Below are 17748 nucleotides of genomic sequence, written 5' to 3'. Positions count from 1 at the left end.
TGGCTACTGCTAAGTGTGTCAAGGGCTGCTTTTCATGGGGATCTTTGGTGCAAGCTAATTGGCTACATGCATACTTTAGTATAGAGATTGTTAATTTTTAATTGACCTAATTCCACTTGACAAGTAGACTTTTAGAGGTTTACCATACCAGTTACACAGACTGAGAATACTGTATATATTAGTATGCTGTAATTTCAACTAACTGTGGTTTACAGAACAAAAAACTGAGTCTGTATTCCCAGTGTGTGTTTCAAGAGATGATCTATTTGCTAAGTAGTCTCTTACTCCTAAAGAAAGGAGACTGAAGAGTACTAAGGTCATTGGCATGGAGACTTGAAGACTGAAATGACAGAAAATGAAAAGAAATTAAAGGGACCTCTGGAGGTCATCTTGTCCAACCCCCACAGCTCCAGCAGTGCCATGTAGAACCAGTTGCCCAGGACCATGTGCAGACAGCTTGTAAAAGACCTCCAAGGACTGAGACTCTGCAGTCCTTCTGGGCAACCTGTGCCAATGCTTGGTCACCCTCACAGTTTGAAAAAAAAAAAAACAAAAAAAACCAAAAAACAAACCCAAATCCCCTGGCTTCTGCTATTCAGACAGAACCTCCTGTGTTTCAGTTTGTGCCTATTGCCTCTGGTCCTCTCACTGGGCACCACTGAAGAGAGTCTAGCTCCATCTTCTTTGCACCCTCCCTTCAGGTATTTAGCTACGTTGATAATAGCCCCCTTAAGCCTTCTCTTCTCCAAGCTCTCTCAGCCTTTCCTCATAGCAGAGATGCTCCAGATCCTTAATTGTCCTTGTGGCCCTTTGTTGAACCCTCTCCAGTATGCCCATGTCTCTGTTGTATTAAGGAGCCTAGAACTGGACATAATACTCCAGGTTTGGCTGCTGGAGTGGCTGCTCACCAGTGCTGAGGAGAGGGGAAGGATCACCTCCCTCAGTCTGCTGGCAATCTTTTGCCTACTGCAGCTCAATACCATTTGCTGCCTTTGCAGCAAGGGCACCTTGCTGACTCACATCAACTTGGTGTTCACCAGGACCACCAAGTCCTTTTCTGCAAAACTGCTTTCCAACTCGTTGGCTCCTAGCATGTACTGGTGCCTGGGGTTGTTCCTCCCCAGCTGCAGAGCTTTACACCTCTCCTTGCTGAGCCTCATGAGGGTCCTGTTAGTGCATTTCTCCAGCCTGTCCAGGTTCCTCTGGATGGCAGCACGACCTTTTGGTGTATCAGCCACTCCTCCCAGTTTAGTGTCACCAGCACACTTGCTGAGGGAACTCTGCCTCATCATCCAGATGGTTAATAAAGATGTTTAATAATAATAAACAGGACTGGACCCAGTATTGACCCCTGGGGTACACTACTAGTTACTGGCCTCCAGCTGGACTTTGTGTCAATGACCACCACCCCCTAGGCCCAGCCATTCAGCCAGTTTTCAATCCACCTCAAAGGAAGTTCATATTGCACTTGCACATGCATGCTACACATTAGCATGCCTGTAATAGATGTTTGTAGAACAAAAAGAGTAAAGGTGTGCTGCTTCTAGTCCTAATTACACAAGCAGTAACGTTCACAATATACAAATTGCATGTACCCAGATAAATAGAGGCCAAGTCTGTTATCTACAACTACCCCATTTGTGCTGAATCAGACCCTAAGAATTTTAGTTTTCCATTTTTGAACATAAGGCAATAACCTACATCAAACTCTCAGATTTTGTAGATGGTATTAGTTCCTAGTTTAATATGATCTGTGGATCTGTTTACACTGGAAAATGAAATTAAACTAATTAGTGTCTCTTTTAACCTGTACATATTAAGAGTGAAGGTTTTTGTGATTGCACGGGAAAAGCTTAAGAATATTAATATCTAATTTTCTTCATACTATGAAGCTTTTAAATGCATGTATTTTAAAAATCCATAAATAATAACTTCTTCTAAGCAAGCTTTTCCTAAATATCCCCCATCTTTCTTTATGCAAAATCCTAAAATTAAGTGTAGAGTTACTTTTGTGTTGCCTTGCTTCAGTCTGTATTGTTAATTACTACCTTAGATGAGATTGTTCACTGTGGGTTTGTTTTGAAAACTGACCAGAAAGTTCTTAAAATAATGATTTTGTATCTTAGCATAAATTTCCACTGAAGGCCTACTTCCCTTACCATCACCAGCCTCTTGTAACAGCTTTACTCAGACGTCCTTTTGGTAAGTTTCTTCATCAAATATTTGCAGCATTAGCCAACCTGCATGATCTGTATATGTCTTAAAATTACTTTAAAAAGGATGAAGACATCCTTTGCTATTTCCTAAATAGGGTGTGTTGACTTACCAATTTTAATAATATTCTTTTAGTGTATTTTTTTGCAGGAACATCTAATTCTCATGTAACAATAATACAGATGTAACTTTAAATAAAACTAAACCAGAAGTGAATAACAGAGAAAGAGTGCATAATTTTGTAGGAATGAAGACAAGTTACTGAGATTGTAAAAATACTAAATATTTTTATCTTGTAATATTAGTAATTGTCATTATGAAAAATTTCATATGTATATTACAAGAAACAGCCTTGCTGTTTGCCTCTGAAACTTGAATTCTGCTGATCTTTTAGGTTGGAAATGTAATATTTTTTTTCAGGTTTCCCATTTTTATAGATCAAGAAACTGCTGCTCAATATGGTACAGTTTTTCATAAGCAATAATTTCAACTCAGTATAAGAGCTTCTGAGAATGTTACTCCACTGACTGTATATTAATATTTAGGTAGCATTTACAGAAGGGTACATCAGCCTCATTTGAGTATTCCTAGCTGTACTTCCTCACATGGCTTTGTCAATGAATTGTTCTAAGAAACACAGTAATAGGTATTGTTTAAAATTGGGAAAATTTAAAATGAAATTTTAAATCCTTTGTGATAACTGAATCAAGTTGCACAAATTTTAATGCTAGCTTAATATGGTTAATTTCACTCTTCTGTTCTAGTTGGACAGACTAGATTTTAAGAGTTTTATTTTCATCCTCCCTCCTCAGAACTGCCAACTACACACTGGTCTCAACACCTGAAACACATTTCAGATATGCTCAAAGCTTTAGTAGAAGATACAAGCGTTAGGTAAGCAGTACTATATTTTCTAAATTTGTCCTTTGCATATGTTACTTTGTGAAAAGTCATGTCATTTGAAGTCTTTCGTGGCTACATTTCATCATTTTCTTATTATTAGAATAATAATACTTGCTGAACCTGAACTTTGTAGCACTTATGGACTTGACCAATAAGCCTCTGAGTAAACAAAGTCTTGTTGTTCTTTTCATTTCAGCAAATAGCCAGCTGTATAACAGAAATGTTTACTTGCCTACTCTCTCATTTTTCCCCAAAACTTTTAAAACTGATTCTGGATTGAATAACAAGAGAGCTCCTCCAACCAGAAAAGCAGCTAGCATTGGAAACAGCCTGTCGTGAGCAGTGCTGATTTATGAAGGAGATTGTACTGGCTCTCAGCAGGCTTGTGCAAACATCCAAACTTCAAACTTGATTTTTTTTTCAGAAAGATATGACTGTTAGACTGCAGTATCACTGTTTATTAGTCTTGAGTTGACACCCCATGTTTCTGACCTGTTGCCCTTAGCTTTTTTTGTCCAAACAGTTGCTATAATGAATGATAGTGTTTGTCTACATTAATTCTACTACTGCTTTGGTAGTAGATTCTTTAGGACTATATGAAAAGAATGAAAAAAGATACATCTCTATCTGTTGCTGCCCTTCAATTCTTTCTTATCAGGTGTGTGATTATGCCTGACCCAGCTAGAGCTTGGATATGAGTCTGCTTAGATCTGCTCCAAGAGTGAGCTTTCCAAAGAATATTTAACAGCTTTTAAATTCAAAGAAACCAATTTCATTTTGATTTAAAACCCGAAATACTTCAATAGAAACACAGAACACCTAGACCGGATAGACTTGCAAAACAAGATACCCAACTGTTCCCATGTTCTGGAAGGCAGATACTTGCATCCACACTTGGTTTCAGTTAACTCACGGAGGCTTTTATTTTTGTTGTTGAGTGGCAGAAAAAAGCTGTTTGCTGTTCCCTCAGAGGCCAGGCTGTCTGCTGGCAGTTTCTCACTTTCTGTACGAGCTGCAGTTCAGTGCTATGTCTCGCCTGTTCATCCCTGAAGTCTGTCAAACCTTTCTGCCCTTGGAGTGTGACCAGTAGCTGATCTTGGCTTCTTAAAGAAACACATAACTCAAGCTCAGAACAAACAAATAAAACAAATATCGTCCATCATAATGTATTACAATAATAGAAGCATGTCTGTTCTCCCTTTGTTGCCTAGCCCTTTCTTGGCTTATATTGTCTTTTCCCCCCTTTGCTTTGATAGTACACTAATTTCAATAGTATTGTACTTGCCAGAATATCCTCTTACTTCAGAGCTCATGCAACAATTATGTTTTCTAACAAACCCCTCTCAGTTACAAAGAAAATGGGTCTGGCTTAAGTTTTTAAATACTAATATCCATGAGGAAACTGTATTCAATTTTCTTTTATTGCTTTATTCCTGATTCTGCATCCTTTCTACTTAACAAGATTAACAAAGGAGCAAAAAATGCTACTCTACAACATATCTTCTTGCTTCCTGTAGTCAGTGCTCTGTTTATATAGCTTGTTTTTCAACAGTAAGTCTTAAAGCACGGTGATTTCTGCGTACTTCTACTCAACAGATTGCTTCTGTGCCATTATTTCTTATTATATGTAGTCGTCTTAGTGAACAGTAAATGTTACGTGACATTTTAAACCAGAAATCGACTGAGGTACCTTTTGGCGGGGGAAGGAAGTCCCAGAAAAAGTGAAGGGCCACTTATGGCAACAACAGTGGAGCAGCTGACAGAGGTGCCACTACAGAGAGGGCAGAAACAGCAGTGGGAACAGAAGTGGAGGGTACACAACTCCAAACCAGGCACTGTGATGGTACAGGAAAGTTATGGAGAGTTGTAAGTGCCATGGTGCCTAGGGTCACCAGGCAAGAACTGAATTCTCTTCTGCTAAGTACCTGTTAAAATTCGTGCTTGAAGTTTAAGGACTTGTATTTACCCTTTGAGCTATGAACACTTCCAGTCATAAATACAGTCAATTTTACCTTTAGTATAGTTATGCGTTCTCAGTAATTAACTTTTAATTAAATTTCATCTTTGATTATACATCACTGGATTTCAGAGCGAGTCTTTCCACTTAACATTGTCACAGCATTGAATTACGGTCAGATAAGTAGATTATTTTGCTGAGGTGAGGGCTGTTTTCCTAGATCACTATCACGTTTGTTTTTTCAAAGTTTTTTAACGTTGCATTTCCAGATTCTAGTATGTGCAAAGACTTTACCAGTGCTGATCCTGTTCCTTTAGCTAAGGAATTTTAGTCTCAGATTTTTTCACACCTATCTAGTTCCCTGAAGTCTGAAAATCCTTAAACTGGAGAGTATAAATGATAAGGCTAAATTTTATGATGTGTATTTTAATACATAGTATATTGTCACCAGAAACTGGTGTTATGGATAGTCTGTTCTACTGACAAAGTTAATTTTTTAGCAGCAATGGGTGTGTCTCATTTAACCGTGATTGCAGATAATAGAGTAGTACATGGCTGTATGCTTAGCAGGTAAGGCATTATCTGTTCAAGAGTAGTTTAATGATTTTTATTTTCATGCCAGCACTCTTTACAGTTAACTTAAGACATTTAAAAATGTTAAGTAACAAGAAATACTTAATTGTATCTCTGCTATTTTCCAGTTCTCTTGCTGACCTTTTTGAAATCTGGTTTTTGGTTGCTCGTTTTGGAGAATGGGTGGATATTGCGGCAGAACAATTACTGAAGGCTGCTGTAGAACCAGATGCTTTGCTGTGGCTGCTGGCATTTTACTACTGTCCTCAGAATGAAAATCGACAAAGGACCCAGATAATGGTGGGTAATATACTGGTAGTAAGCAGCAATAAGGAGTCAATAATCTACTTATATTGCTATAAAAAAAATAGTGCAGCCCGGAAAAATGAAACGTCTGCACTGGAGAAGGTATTGGCTTTACAAGGTCTCCTGGGAATTGCGCTGCAGTGGAGAAGTTAAAAGATAATTTTTGTGGATTTCCTTGGTGACATTTAGAAAACATTTTTCCTCTTTTTAAAGTATATTATATAGATTAGCACCTTCTTGACTTTCTTATGGATAATTTGGGTGCTTTTAATCACAAGTAAAACTACTCCAGGAATGGTATTTTTTTTAAATCACTGTGTGGCAGAATTCATTATTCCTGTGTTATGGCATCTTCTGAGAAGGAAACACAAGAGAAATCACAACAGCAGTCAAAGCAGTAAAGATATTTATCCTAACCTTGCCCATCTATTCTGATTTATCTTATATATCTTTACTGATTTTTGTCATTTACAAGATTGTAACATGTATGTTATATTCCTATATGCTAGGTTTCTAACAGAAGGAAGCAGTGTTCTGACCTCACGCATTGTACTGCATGATTAGTGCTGTGTGTCTGTGTGTGCGTGCAAATACAGGAAAGGCTTTAATTTAGACTTGTTATACAAGTTTGAACTAGCCCAAGCAATCTGATCTACAAAGCCCAGGTTCAAAATCTGGCTGCAGCATCTCTAATTTTCCTTAGTTCAAAAATGGATTCTGTTTGATTTAAAAATGCAGCTCAGTACACCATACTGGTAAAACATCATGCTTTCATTTTACATCTAATGGTCCATGTACAACAGTGCATTCTGCAATATTTTACCTCCTTCCATTCCCCTCACACCACCCAGATGGCACTACAAATGCAACCTCACATCCCAATCACTTTTTAATTTTTTTTCCTCTTCAATTTCTTATAGTCTAGGAGCAGGAGTGGAATGTTGGCTGAGCAGAGTTAGGTTAGCGCTACAGTGAAGTAAAAAAATCAAGGCTGGTTTTAGAAGGCAGCTTTGGGAAAGAAGGCAATACCTAAGCAATAAACATGAGTGAAAGAAATTGAAGGACTATAGGTGCAGATCTATGAATGGAGTATTGTTCTAACTGCAGCATCACAGAATGAAATCACATTGTCTCATATATAAAATCATCTCCCTGTGTGTCCCATATTATATCAGTTTGGTATTCTGTCATAATGTATGACAAACTTCAGTGAGAAAAAAGCTTTTCCACTGACAGCCCACGCAGTTACTCATCTGTTCCCAGAGGTCTAATATTTCAGTTAATTATGATTCTTTTCTTTAGTTACTTCAAGAAAGAAGGTTTTTTGTTTTCCACAGCTCAGGCTACTTCAGACGCATTCCTACAGTTCATGCAAATCTTCTGCCTTTAGTTAGATATTTGCTTTTTCTTTTAATTTGTCCTTTGGCAGGTTAGCTCTCAGCACTGTCAAATGCAGTGGTTTCCTCCTCAACCCCTGCCCCTTTCACCAGTTAAGGATTAAATGGGGTAGGAACTTCTGGCAGATGCCAAGCTGGAGGACTTTTCTTTCAGTGTGTTTTTGTGTGGAAAAGGTGTGCAGTCATGACTTATGATTTTTGTCTTCCTGCTACTGACTTCAGGTAGCAGCTTATATATCAGCAAGAGCAGAATACATAGGGTTAAAATGATTTGAAGAAGAAAAGGACTACTTTAGTGGTTCACTAGACTTCACTCATATGTGTAGGACTAAATATTCTGCTCCTCAGTATTTAGTCATTTGTTGGAGTCCTTTCAACCTTTAGACTGTGAAACACTGGAGGAACAAAACTTGGAGGTTGGTCATAGTAACTTTGGCACTAAGAATGAGTCTCCCAGGGCACGTGAGCTCATGGAGCGGAGCCGATCAAGCAGACTGTCAACCTCCAGTCTCTAGCACATGGGATGGAGGCACCCCAAGAATAGGATGCACAGAGGGATAATGGATCTTGAAAAATTCCAGTTAACTTTCTTCAGGTTCTGGTATCATTTGTTGCCTCACATGTAATTGTGGATATAATTCAAGAACAGCATTTTTTTCAGACTACTTTATGTGGAATTGTTGATAGGGCAGGGATGAGGAAAGCCAGATCAGGTAAATGACTGAAACAAATTGTCCTAATGAACATGGTTGACAAACGTGTCCTTTTCCTTTGGGTCTGCAGTGCTGTATTGTCCCATTGTTCCTATACTTACTTATTCGGGTTTTTCTACCAGTTTGTTTAGTTTATTTTTAATACAATGAGCAGAATTATTGTTAGGATTTTTTGCAATAGTTACTTATAGTTCTTTTTCCATTGTGTAGGTGCCAAAACCTTCTGTTTTCTACTCCCAGTAAAATTAGTTTTTATTGGCTAACAAAAGGTAAAAATATAAGTTGCAAACAACACAGGAAGAAGGAAAAAACTGCATTCTTACTAGAACATTTTATCAGTCAAGGTCAGGTTGCATGGGGATTTAATTGATTTGTAGCAGCAATACTGAAACGTGCCCTTGAGGACCCTCTGTTCTTTTTCTCACAATGCAAAAATCTGACCATGTTCTGCTGAGGGATTTTCTCCATTTCCTTTTATTATTAAAAAAGGTCAGATCCTGGCTTGATGCCCTGCCTGCTTAATTTTCAAGACCAAAGAAAGTTAAAAAATCCATTCTGTCCACCTTTGTGTGTGTGCATCACTATAAAAGAAATGTGTACAGCCCTTCCTTCCCTGTTCTCCCTCCTGCTTAAATTCAAACTCTTTTCATGTTTGGGTAGTTTCTGCCAAGGATACAGTTTCCTGTTAGTGAGTAAATCCAGAGGAAAAATACCATAGGTACGACCTTTACTCTTCTCTGATCCTGCATCCTTTGAAATTGTTTCTTACAGGTAGAAGCTCAAGCAGTCTACAGTCATTTAATGATGCTCTTCAGCTGTACAGTCCTTTCTGTCAAAGACCTGGAGGCAGCTGTACACAGTGTAACGGATACAGAGCAGTGTTGTAACCAGCATCTTATAACACATCTTCTTACCAACTTTTTGCTCTTTTCTTCTGGTGGACATACAATTGCCCAGGAATTTATTTACCATGTAAGTGTTTCTTGGGTTTTTTTTCAGTTTAAGTAAAATATATTTTATATTTTTTTTACTATTTTGGATTTAAGTTCCTACCTCTTAGTAAAGAAAACACATAACAGAGAAGTAAAGAAGATCGTGACTACAGCAACTACACCTAACCAACAACACTTCTATTTTAGCTACAGTCAACGTATTTTTCTTCTTGACAGTTTTTTGGCAAAATCTCACTGCAAAGGTTGCTGTCCTGTCTGTATGGCTGCAGAAATAGCTGCAGTAGTAGCTTACAGTTAAGGGATACATACAGTTCGTTTACACCTGGCATAGACAGCATGGGCAAACATTTTGCTTTTCCAAGTTATTTATAACTCCCTTAATTATCCAGATCCTGCAGAGATGATGAAACTGTCTTCTCTCTGTTTACCATTATGTAAAAGGTAGTTACTAAAAATTAGCATTTATGAGGCAGAAGCTTGGTTCTTTAGCAAAGCCAGAGAGGAAAATGGTGTGATAATTGGGATAAAAAAAGAACTAAGACATGAGAGAGCATCACTTAGGCTGTGAAAAAAGGTGAAGAGGAGCTGAATGTTGGAAACGTGCCACAGTATCTTGCTATTGTTGATGACAGCCTTCAGGTATATTGGTGTAAACAGTAAAATGTGTTTGTGTCTCTCAAGATAAATAGTGCTATCACAGTATGAGATTAGGAATTTATTCCTCTCTAGCTATCAAACTATACTCTTTTAAGAAGTACAAGTATCCTGTGCAAGCAGGTCTAGGTCCAGTATGTGATTTTAGCACTTAAAAAGTTATTCATTTCAGCAGCAGGGTGCTCTTCCATCTGTATAGGGTATATGGCATGTATAAAGAGTATGATTTTATGACACAGGGAACTGGAAACCTATTTTAGTGGCTATTCCTTCTGGCTGACTAAACAGACATGTTTCTGTTTAAGAATGGCTATGATATTTCTAGCATTTTAGGTCTAAGTTCACAAATGATCTTCTTGGTGTAAGAATGTAATGATAAAATTAGGGTGATTGTATATATTTTTACATTATTTGTTTATGGTTTTAGTATTTCTCTTTTGAGGAGGTTGGCTGTTGAGGAGTGATGCTGTAATAGACTAAGATGCTGCTTTAAAACTCTTCAGGAAAACCAAAGGCAATTTCTTTGTTTCTTTATAGAAAGCAACATAACTAACTTTCAAAACACTGAGTATTCACCAGTGGTGGCCTGTTGTAGGCCAGAGTAGTGCCAGTCTGATTTATTTTGACTGTGTCTGTGTAATCATTATGGAGTAGCTAGGCTCTCCATGTGATTTGAAAAGGCCTGAAGACAATACATGAAAGGCAGAATGGTGTGGAACCAAATTGGGATGCAAGCCAGTGGTTTGGTTAGCATGGTAAACTCTGGGATTAACACAGCAGATAACATGCAGTGAAGTCCCTCCTGATCTGCAAAAATTGTAGCTTAGGGTCTTTTCCTGGTACTTTGTCATCTTTTGAGGGAGGGATTTATTTTAACTTTTGAAAGCTTTACAGAATTGAATTGTCTCCCCAAACCTACCCAAACCCTTTCAGTTGTTTTCTAAGGAGATGACTTCTAAATGGTTACACTGTCTGTATATTTGTGTTTTCTTTAAAAACTTTTGATCTCTTGATTTGTTTCACTTAAATTTGAGAGAACAGTAGAAGTCTCAAAGTTGCTCGGTTCTGCCAAGATACATGAAAAGAGACGCCTTGGGCAGAAGTTGCTTTTCAGCTCAGAATGTCTCACATGTTCAGTGGTGAGGGACAAATCTGTGGTTTTGTTGCAGATACTAATGGAGAATTCTTAGTACATAAGAACCTAATGCATTATTTCCTATCTTCTCTTTTTTCCCTTCAGGTTACTGAGGCAACTGATACAAGCAAAGAAGTTTGTAGCCTTCTTATCCGTACTGCATACAGAATGAACCATAATGGAGAAGAAAACCAAAGGACTGTGAAGCTGCTGAATGAAATTCTTCAAAAACTAACATCGAAAGTTTAGATTTTTAATGTCAGCTATTTATCAAGCCAACAAATCAGATCTTTATCCAGGTGTCAGACTTTAACGTCTTGCACTGCAGGTAACCAAGGGTAGAAAAGTATCTACTTAAGGGTTATCTCCCAACTTTGTATTCCCTCATATATATTTGAAAATAATCCTGTTTGGAAATGTTAATGTTTTAGAACATAACAGTAAATATTGAAGATGGTTGAAAATTATGTTCTGAGCATCTTCTTTAACAAGAGACCTACGTCACTGAAAGCAGTTCACTCATCTCCTTGTTGTTTGTCTGGCTGAGGATCAGTTCTTACCCTAAATTACACATGGTTTTATTAGCAAATTGTACCCAACTGTTTGGTTGGTAAGTTGTTCCTAAAATGTTTTGTTCTGTAATTCTGCTTTTATGAAACTAATTATGATCTCAAGTAAGTGTTAGTGATTCATGGTGAATGCACTCTATGTTCTCAGGAAATCAGCAATGTTTCCTGAACTCTTTACTTCTTTTTGAAAATGTTTCCAAAAGGAAACTCCTCTCAGATTGGCTAAATGATTTTATTTTTTTCAGTACTGCAGCTTTCACAGGACAGTGTTCTCTGCAAACACATACTGCAGGTAGAAGTACAGCCTAGTTTCAGTGTGCCAGGATTGATGCTATTGTTTATGCATTTAAGAAATCTTTTTTTCATTCAGACAAAACAGGGCAAGCACAACATAGGCATAAGGAAACTTTCCAGTTTGAGGGCCAAATTTCCTAAAGGGAGCATATGGTTGCAACTCATGTCCTTCCTTTTTGTGTCCAGAGGTAGTTTGCCTGCTTCTTCGTTTAGGTTATTTGTCTCATGCAAAGAGCATGGACTTACTGTTTTACCCTTAGGAAAGTATTTGTCCCAAGAAGTTTTATGAACCTGTTTCTACCTTAACTAGAAAAATAAGCATGGAGAATAGTAATGACAGATGATCTTACCTCTTTTCAGTAATTTGTTCTCGTATATTACCTGGCTTTAATGTGAACACTTGCGCTATGTTCAAAGATGCTACTTGGAACACTATTCTTACATATGAAATCAGAGGCATGTATCTTAACACAGCTTTCTGAATGGAGCATTTGTTTTTGAGCAAGGGAAAAGAATAACAATGTACTTAGTGTCCCTTGGCTGTAAGAAGTGGAAAGATATTTTCTGTAATGCTGTTGACTGATTTCTTACAATTTTGTTCCCAGTGAGTCATATCAGATCAAATTACAGAAGTTATATGTCCTCTTGGTCAGTTTGTTAATGTTTGTAATATTTGATTCCAGCATATGAAGAGACAGTAAATATGTAATATACGTCTGTGAAAAAAGGTGGGGTTCTTCCTCTTTTTAGATTAAAAATATTTCTGAGTGAAAAATCAGAAAGAGCTATGTTGCAATTTTTCAGTTGCCACACATATCTAAAAAAGCACTATCAAGCAACCCAGTTTTCTATTCGCTGAATATCATACCTGAAAAGCATGGGATTAAACTAAATTATTTGTTGTTGATCAGAAACTGAAGTATTTTTCTAGTGGGAACATGTGTGGAGTGCTCTACCTAGAATGATAAATAATCTAAAATTTGTCTCTAAAGGAGGAATGATTTTTTTTCTTTAATTTCTAATCCATTTGTTGGATGGATGTGAGATTCTTTGGTTTTCCTTAAACTCTCTCCATATTGCATGAATTAGATGAATTTATTACTGTCCTTTCACAGAGCAGTCATTTTTTTTCCACTTAACAAAGCGCATGAAAATTCTACGAAGTTTCTTAAACAAAGTCAATACCCTGTTAAATAGTGATAAGTCAATTCAAGCAGCAGGCAGTAAAGGCAGAAAGAACAACACTAGTAGTGAACTGGTACCTTCTTGTTTTTCTGTGTTTCGCTTCTTAAGAAATACTGCATGACTTAAATATTACAAGGAGGGTTTGCTCATTTCAGGAGGCTTTAAGGAAGAAACCTAATTGATGCTATCTGTAACTTTAAAAAGATATATCTGTACTGGCCTTGCTTTTGCTTTATTTAGCATAGTTGCTATAAATCTTTGGTATTTCTTTTTCCTCACTCTTTCACAGTGCTTGAATTATGATCCAACTTTGATATAAACCATGATTTTGTGGCATGTTGAAGCTACTTTTGTTAGTTTGCCAATGGAAGGGAACATCGTGATTTGGTAGATCTGAGTAATGGAAGATTTCTTATGCAGCAGCTCCTGCATTATCCATCTCACATGTGTCTTCTCCTCTGTAATCGCTGCTTTCTGGAAAAGTTCTCTGGAGTCTTCATGGCTGTACTTCTATGCGGAACCAGCCAACAAGTCCTGAAATCAGGCTTCAAGTAGCTTGTTCCCTTCCCTCCAATCTCCATGCCAGCACACACCCTAATCCTGGATATTTTACAGAATAGATTGAGCTTTTCAAAATTTTTCTGCTTCAAGGAGTTGTTTTGAATACAAACAGTAAATTTGACTTGTTTATCAATGCTGCTGCTTTCCAGTCTAAGACTGCTAGGTTACAGCTTTTTGAATTCTGCAAGCTTTCCAGCATGGGGCTGAGTGGTTTCTGTGGATTTTCTTCAGAAAAAAGCCACTTCTGTGGCTTTCATTCAAGCAAGATCTCAGTACAGTGCATCTACAAAGCAGAATACATTTTATTTTGTGAGGTATGCTAGGAACAGGTATGTTTGTGACCAGTTATTGCAATTTATCTGACCAGCAGTAACATGTTAATCTGTTACTTCTGGGATTTGTGATCAGGTTTCCATACTCACAGCACTGTAAGTGCAAAGAGGTGTTAATAGAAAGTCATACTGAAGACGCAAGTGAGTTAATATTAGGTTTGGTAAGTTAGAATTCATGCCATGGTGGTATATGTTTGGCTTGGCTTTGGTTTTTGTGGGGGGGACAATCCAAAAAAATTCTGAAGCATAATACAAGTTTAGGATGAAATGTCTACCAAAAATGACTTGCAATTATTAAACCAAACACTAATAAAACTCCATTTCTTTGCTGTATTATCCAATGACCAATTAAAATGCTAATGTTCTGCGTGAGTAAATAATGTCACGCTAATTAAAATGTGTTTTTTTTTTCCTGTGATATAAGAAGGGTGTAGGAAGATGAGAATTTCTGACACCGAAGCATAGCTTTCTACTAGACCCAAGTTTGAAAAGTCAAAACCTGGAATGTTATGGGAGGAGTCCTCCACCAGAGTGCTGAGCATGTTTTTGAATACATGTTTTTATACTTTCCAGATACAGTCTGCAATGGCTTTGTTGTGCAATCAGCATGTTTTGCTGGGCAAGACCATAAGTTAAACCACTGTAGCTGAACTATCTGGTGCTAGAGGCAGCCCTCTAGCACTTAATTCATAGCAGTATTCACATGTGGGCCTGTTTAAGTCCACCTACCTCTCTCGCAAGTTTTTCTTGTGATACATTTTTTCCTTAAATGCTTGCCTGGATTTAAAAGATATGCTCATGGTAGCCGTTTCACTTGCTGCCTTAGCAAAGAGTAGCTCTAATTCTGGGAATTTGCCGTTAGGTGGTCTGTTCATCAGTGAATGCCAAAAAGGAATTTCCCTTGCTTGCATTGGCCATCTTCCTTTAACCAGCTGTCTGGCTGCTGGAAAGGAATAAACCTCATGAGCCCCTTCTGATGGCTTAAGTGTACTCATAGTGACTGGGTCCTTTTAGCGGCCAGGAGCCAGCCTAGGGATAGGCATTGGATTTCCATCACCCACTGAAACAAAAAATCTGAAATGTCAGCTGGCTGTAGCTGAGTTGTAGCAATACAGCTAGTAGGCATGGATTGTGCCTTAGTTTGTATTTTACATTCTTGCATAAGTGTTGAAGGGAGAGAGGGTGAGAAGGAAGGAAAAAAACCCCAAGCATGCTGAAACTCAGTTGCAGAAATTTAGCTGTGATTTTTATATTGAATTTAATTGTAGTACTGATAAGATTAGGAAATAAAAGTTCCATATAAGACAGTTTACCTGAACAACATCAAGTAGCAGAAAAAAATAATCCAGCAATATTATGCCTTTGATAGATCTGTACATTTAAGTAACTTCTCATCTCTTAATAAATCTTCCTGCTTTAAAAACATGTTTCATAACTTTTTTGTATTATGTCAGATAATAGACTCATTTCATAAAAAAGCAGCTCCTCTGGAACAATGACCTTCTCTTTTCTACTACTTTGAATAAAAAATATCTGTTAGGCCTATGAACTTTGGCAGATGCATATTGCCATCTTGAAAAGAAAACATTTTTACGTATTCTTGACCATAATGAACAGTTCCACTTAGTTATCCACATTCTGGATTACACTGTCCTTGGGATTTCCCATGTGTATGTGCCAAATCAGCCTGTACATAAAGTTTATTTACTCCTTGCTGTTTTATTTCTTAGCTTGTGGGTTTATTTTGAGGCTCCCAAAACAGATGCATGCAGTACATCATTTGCATGCTACTGTTAAAAGTTCCCTTAATATTTCACATATGAGAAAGCAGCTTTTCTTTGTTTTGACTAATGCTGCTATAACTGCTATTCCGTAAAGTTGTCTAAAGATAGGACTTCCATTTTTTTATTCCAAACTAACTTGCAGTGATAGCTGAAGATACAAATTTCCCATCTGTATTATCATTTCCTGTAGAGACTACCAGTAAGTGTTTAAGTGCTTTTAATCTCACTTAAAATATCAGTACTTCCCTATTAGCTTGAGATGCCTGCGAACAGATGCAAAAGCCAGTATCAAATTCCACTGAAGAGGGAGAGAGACCTTGAAATTTAATACAGAATTAATTCTTAAGATGGAGATGACTGATACGCATGTCTGTGAATTCAGGCATTATTTGTGAGTTTCTAGTAGGCAGGATCATTGCCATCTTTTCTGGAGATATGAAAAAATACAAATGTTGTCTCCACAGACCACTAAATTTCTTCTTCAAATGCATTGCAAAAAACCACTATTACGGTTCAACTTTTCTTTTCTTGTGGGTCTGCTTCTTTGCTAAAAGACAGATGATTAGTGCTGAGCAACAGACTGTACAGCATACTTTTAGGGTCGGACTGAATTGCTATAGTTGCTTGCTCTGGCCTGCTTGATCTAGGCTATAAAAGGATGCTGAGCAAATGTCAAGCCCAAACCTTGCAATTAAGCTGTAACATCTGTTTTGGAAAGATTATTCCATTGGGATTTAAAGGTTTCAGATGATAGCTGTTGAATGCTTTTCATCGTAGCTTTTCTGACTTGATTTCTTTTCAACAGTTGTGCTTGCTCTATTGGCAGAGCGAGCTCAGATGCAGTTAGGTATTCTTTAGGCAGAAGTGTTGCTTTTTCTTTCTCTTCCTCCTCTCTCTCCCTTTCTGCCCAGGATCCAAGGTGAACGTAGGTATGATCCATAATGGATTTCTAGGAAAAAGTGAATCAAGCAACTACAACAAACTAGTTTTTGCTAGGCTAAAGTAGGTAACGGTGCAAGTCATCCAGCGTACCTGTCAGGGAAGGGAAAGATATGCGTCAGACTCTGTATCTGCCCTTGGGGGTGATGCCAGCTATGTTCCCAGGCATAACCCTCGCACAGATTTTAATATGTTGATTACTGTTAATTCACACCCATAAAGTTAGTTTATTTTTAGTAAGATTCACTTTGTTCTGATGATCTCTGTCTACCTTTCCAGCAGCTGAGCTAAAGACAGTATTTCCTCTTTTATCTTTTACCATTATGCTGCATGATATATTATCATGACCTAACTCTATACAACTTTTTGCTTTGTTTTCGTAATGTCCTTTTTCATAGTGCTAAAAAGAAATCTTACAGGCTCCTTATGTCTTCAGTCCTACTTGTTTCCTCAAGCTGCCCACTTGCTCAGGCTACATTTCAGGCTAGACCATTTTCCCTTCCCTCCAATGTGTGAGGAACGGGCAAAAGGGTACAGCTAATTCCCTTCTACACGAGAAAGCACAGAGCCAGCAGCAGCTGCAAACACCTCGCAGTAAAGCTGAAGACAGAAAACAAAGTGGAGGAGCGGCTGTCAGCAAAATGGTATGTTTTACTGCGTATTTGTAGCAGAAAGTGTAGGACCAGGAATGCATTGCCTCTGAGGGTGCAAGGGACTTGCCAAGGTCACCCCCTCATTATGGTCTGCCTCTACCTGAACGAGTGACCAAGCGACACAAGAAAATAGATGGTGATCCTCCCCTAACTGTACAGATACAGTTTTAGCTTAATCTGAGATTCATTCTTAAAGTTAAAACCTATGAACAGAAAAGAATCAGTGAGATCCTAACCAGCTGCTGGCCTAAGGAAGTAAGTGGGAGACAGTCCAGCCTTCTGCATCGGGCTTTCTAATGCTATCCAAAACTACCACTGTGTCTGTAAAGGACTGGATTAGGGATGGGAGAAAAAAAAGCAAACAAAATGCTTTACTTTATTCAGAGGGGGCTGACTATGAAACAAGTAGAATGAAACCTAAGCGGGGCAAGGACACACCTGTGTGAATGCCTGTGCTTGTCATAGCCATGTACATTGGTATGTAAATGTATGTTAGCCTTGAAGTCTTAATTTTTACCTCCAAACAGAGATTTAATGTTGTAATATTTATGCCATTTTCCCCAAATGCCTGACTATACTTAAGAAAAAACAACAAATGGGTAGTTTCCACTGGATTTTAGTGTGTT

At 37.9% G+C, this 17748-nt stretch overlaps 2 protein-coding genes across 2 annotated transcripts in view; one reads left to right on the top strand and one right to left on the bottom strand.

The window, feature by feature from the left end:
- Positions 1 to 11054, top strand: part of FANCC (FA complementation group C) — a 68174-nt gene extending 57120 nt beyond the window's left edge. Inside the window, exons 10-14 of the mRNA XM_054810929.1 lie at positions 2127 to 2202; positions 3027 to 3108; positions 5776 to 5947; positions 8835 to 9035; positions 10911 to 11054. Coding sequence (XP_054666904.1) covers positions 2127 to 2202; positions 3027 to 3108; positions 5776 to 5947; positions 8835 to 9035; positions 10911 to 11054 — 675 coding nt within the window. The remainder of the gene's footprint in view (positions 1 to 2126; positions 2203 to 3026; positions 3109 to 5775; positions 5948 to 8834; positions 9036 to 10910) is intronic.
- Positions 11055 to 14987: 3933 nt separating this feature from the next.
- AOPEP (aminopeptidase O (putative)) overlaps positions 14988 to 17748 on the bottom strand; it is a 214066-nt gene continuing 211305 nt past the window's right edge. The window contains exon 19 of the transcript XR_008574757.1: positions 14988 to 16562. The gene's annotated coding sequence lies outside the window, so the exon portion shown is untranslated. The remainder of the gene's footprint in view (positions 16563 to 17748) is intronic.

Source organism: Grus americana, chromosome Z, assembly GCF_028858705.1.
Source record: "Grus americana isolate bGruAme1 chromosome Z, bGruAme1.mat, whole genome shotgun sequence".
In the NCBI taxonomy this organism is placed as follows: domain Eukaryota; kingdom Metazoa; phylum Chordata; class Aves; order Gruiformes; family Gruidae; genus Grus; species Grus americana.
Note: the sequence above shows the minus strand (reverse complement) of the source record. Positions and strands in the feature narration are given on the sequence as shown.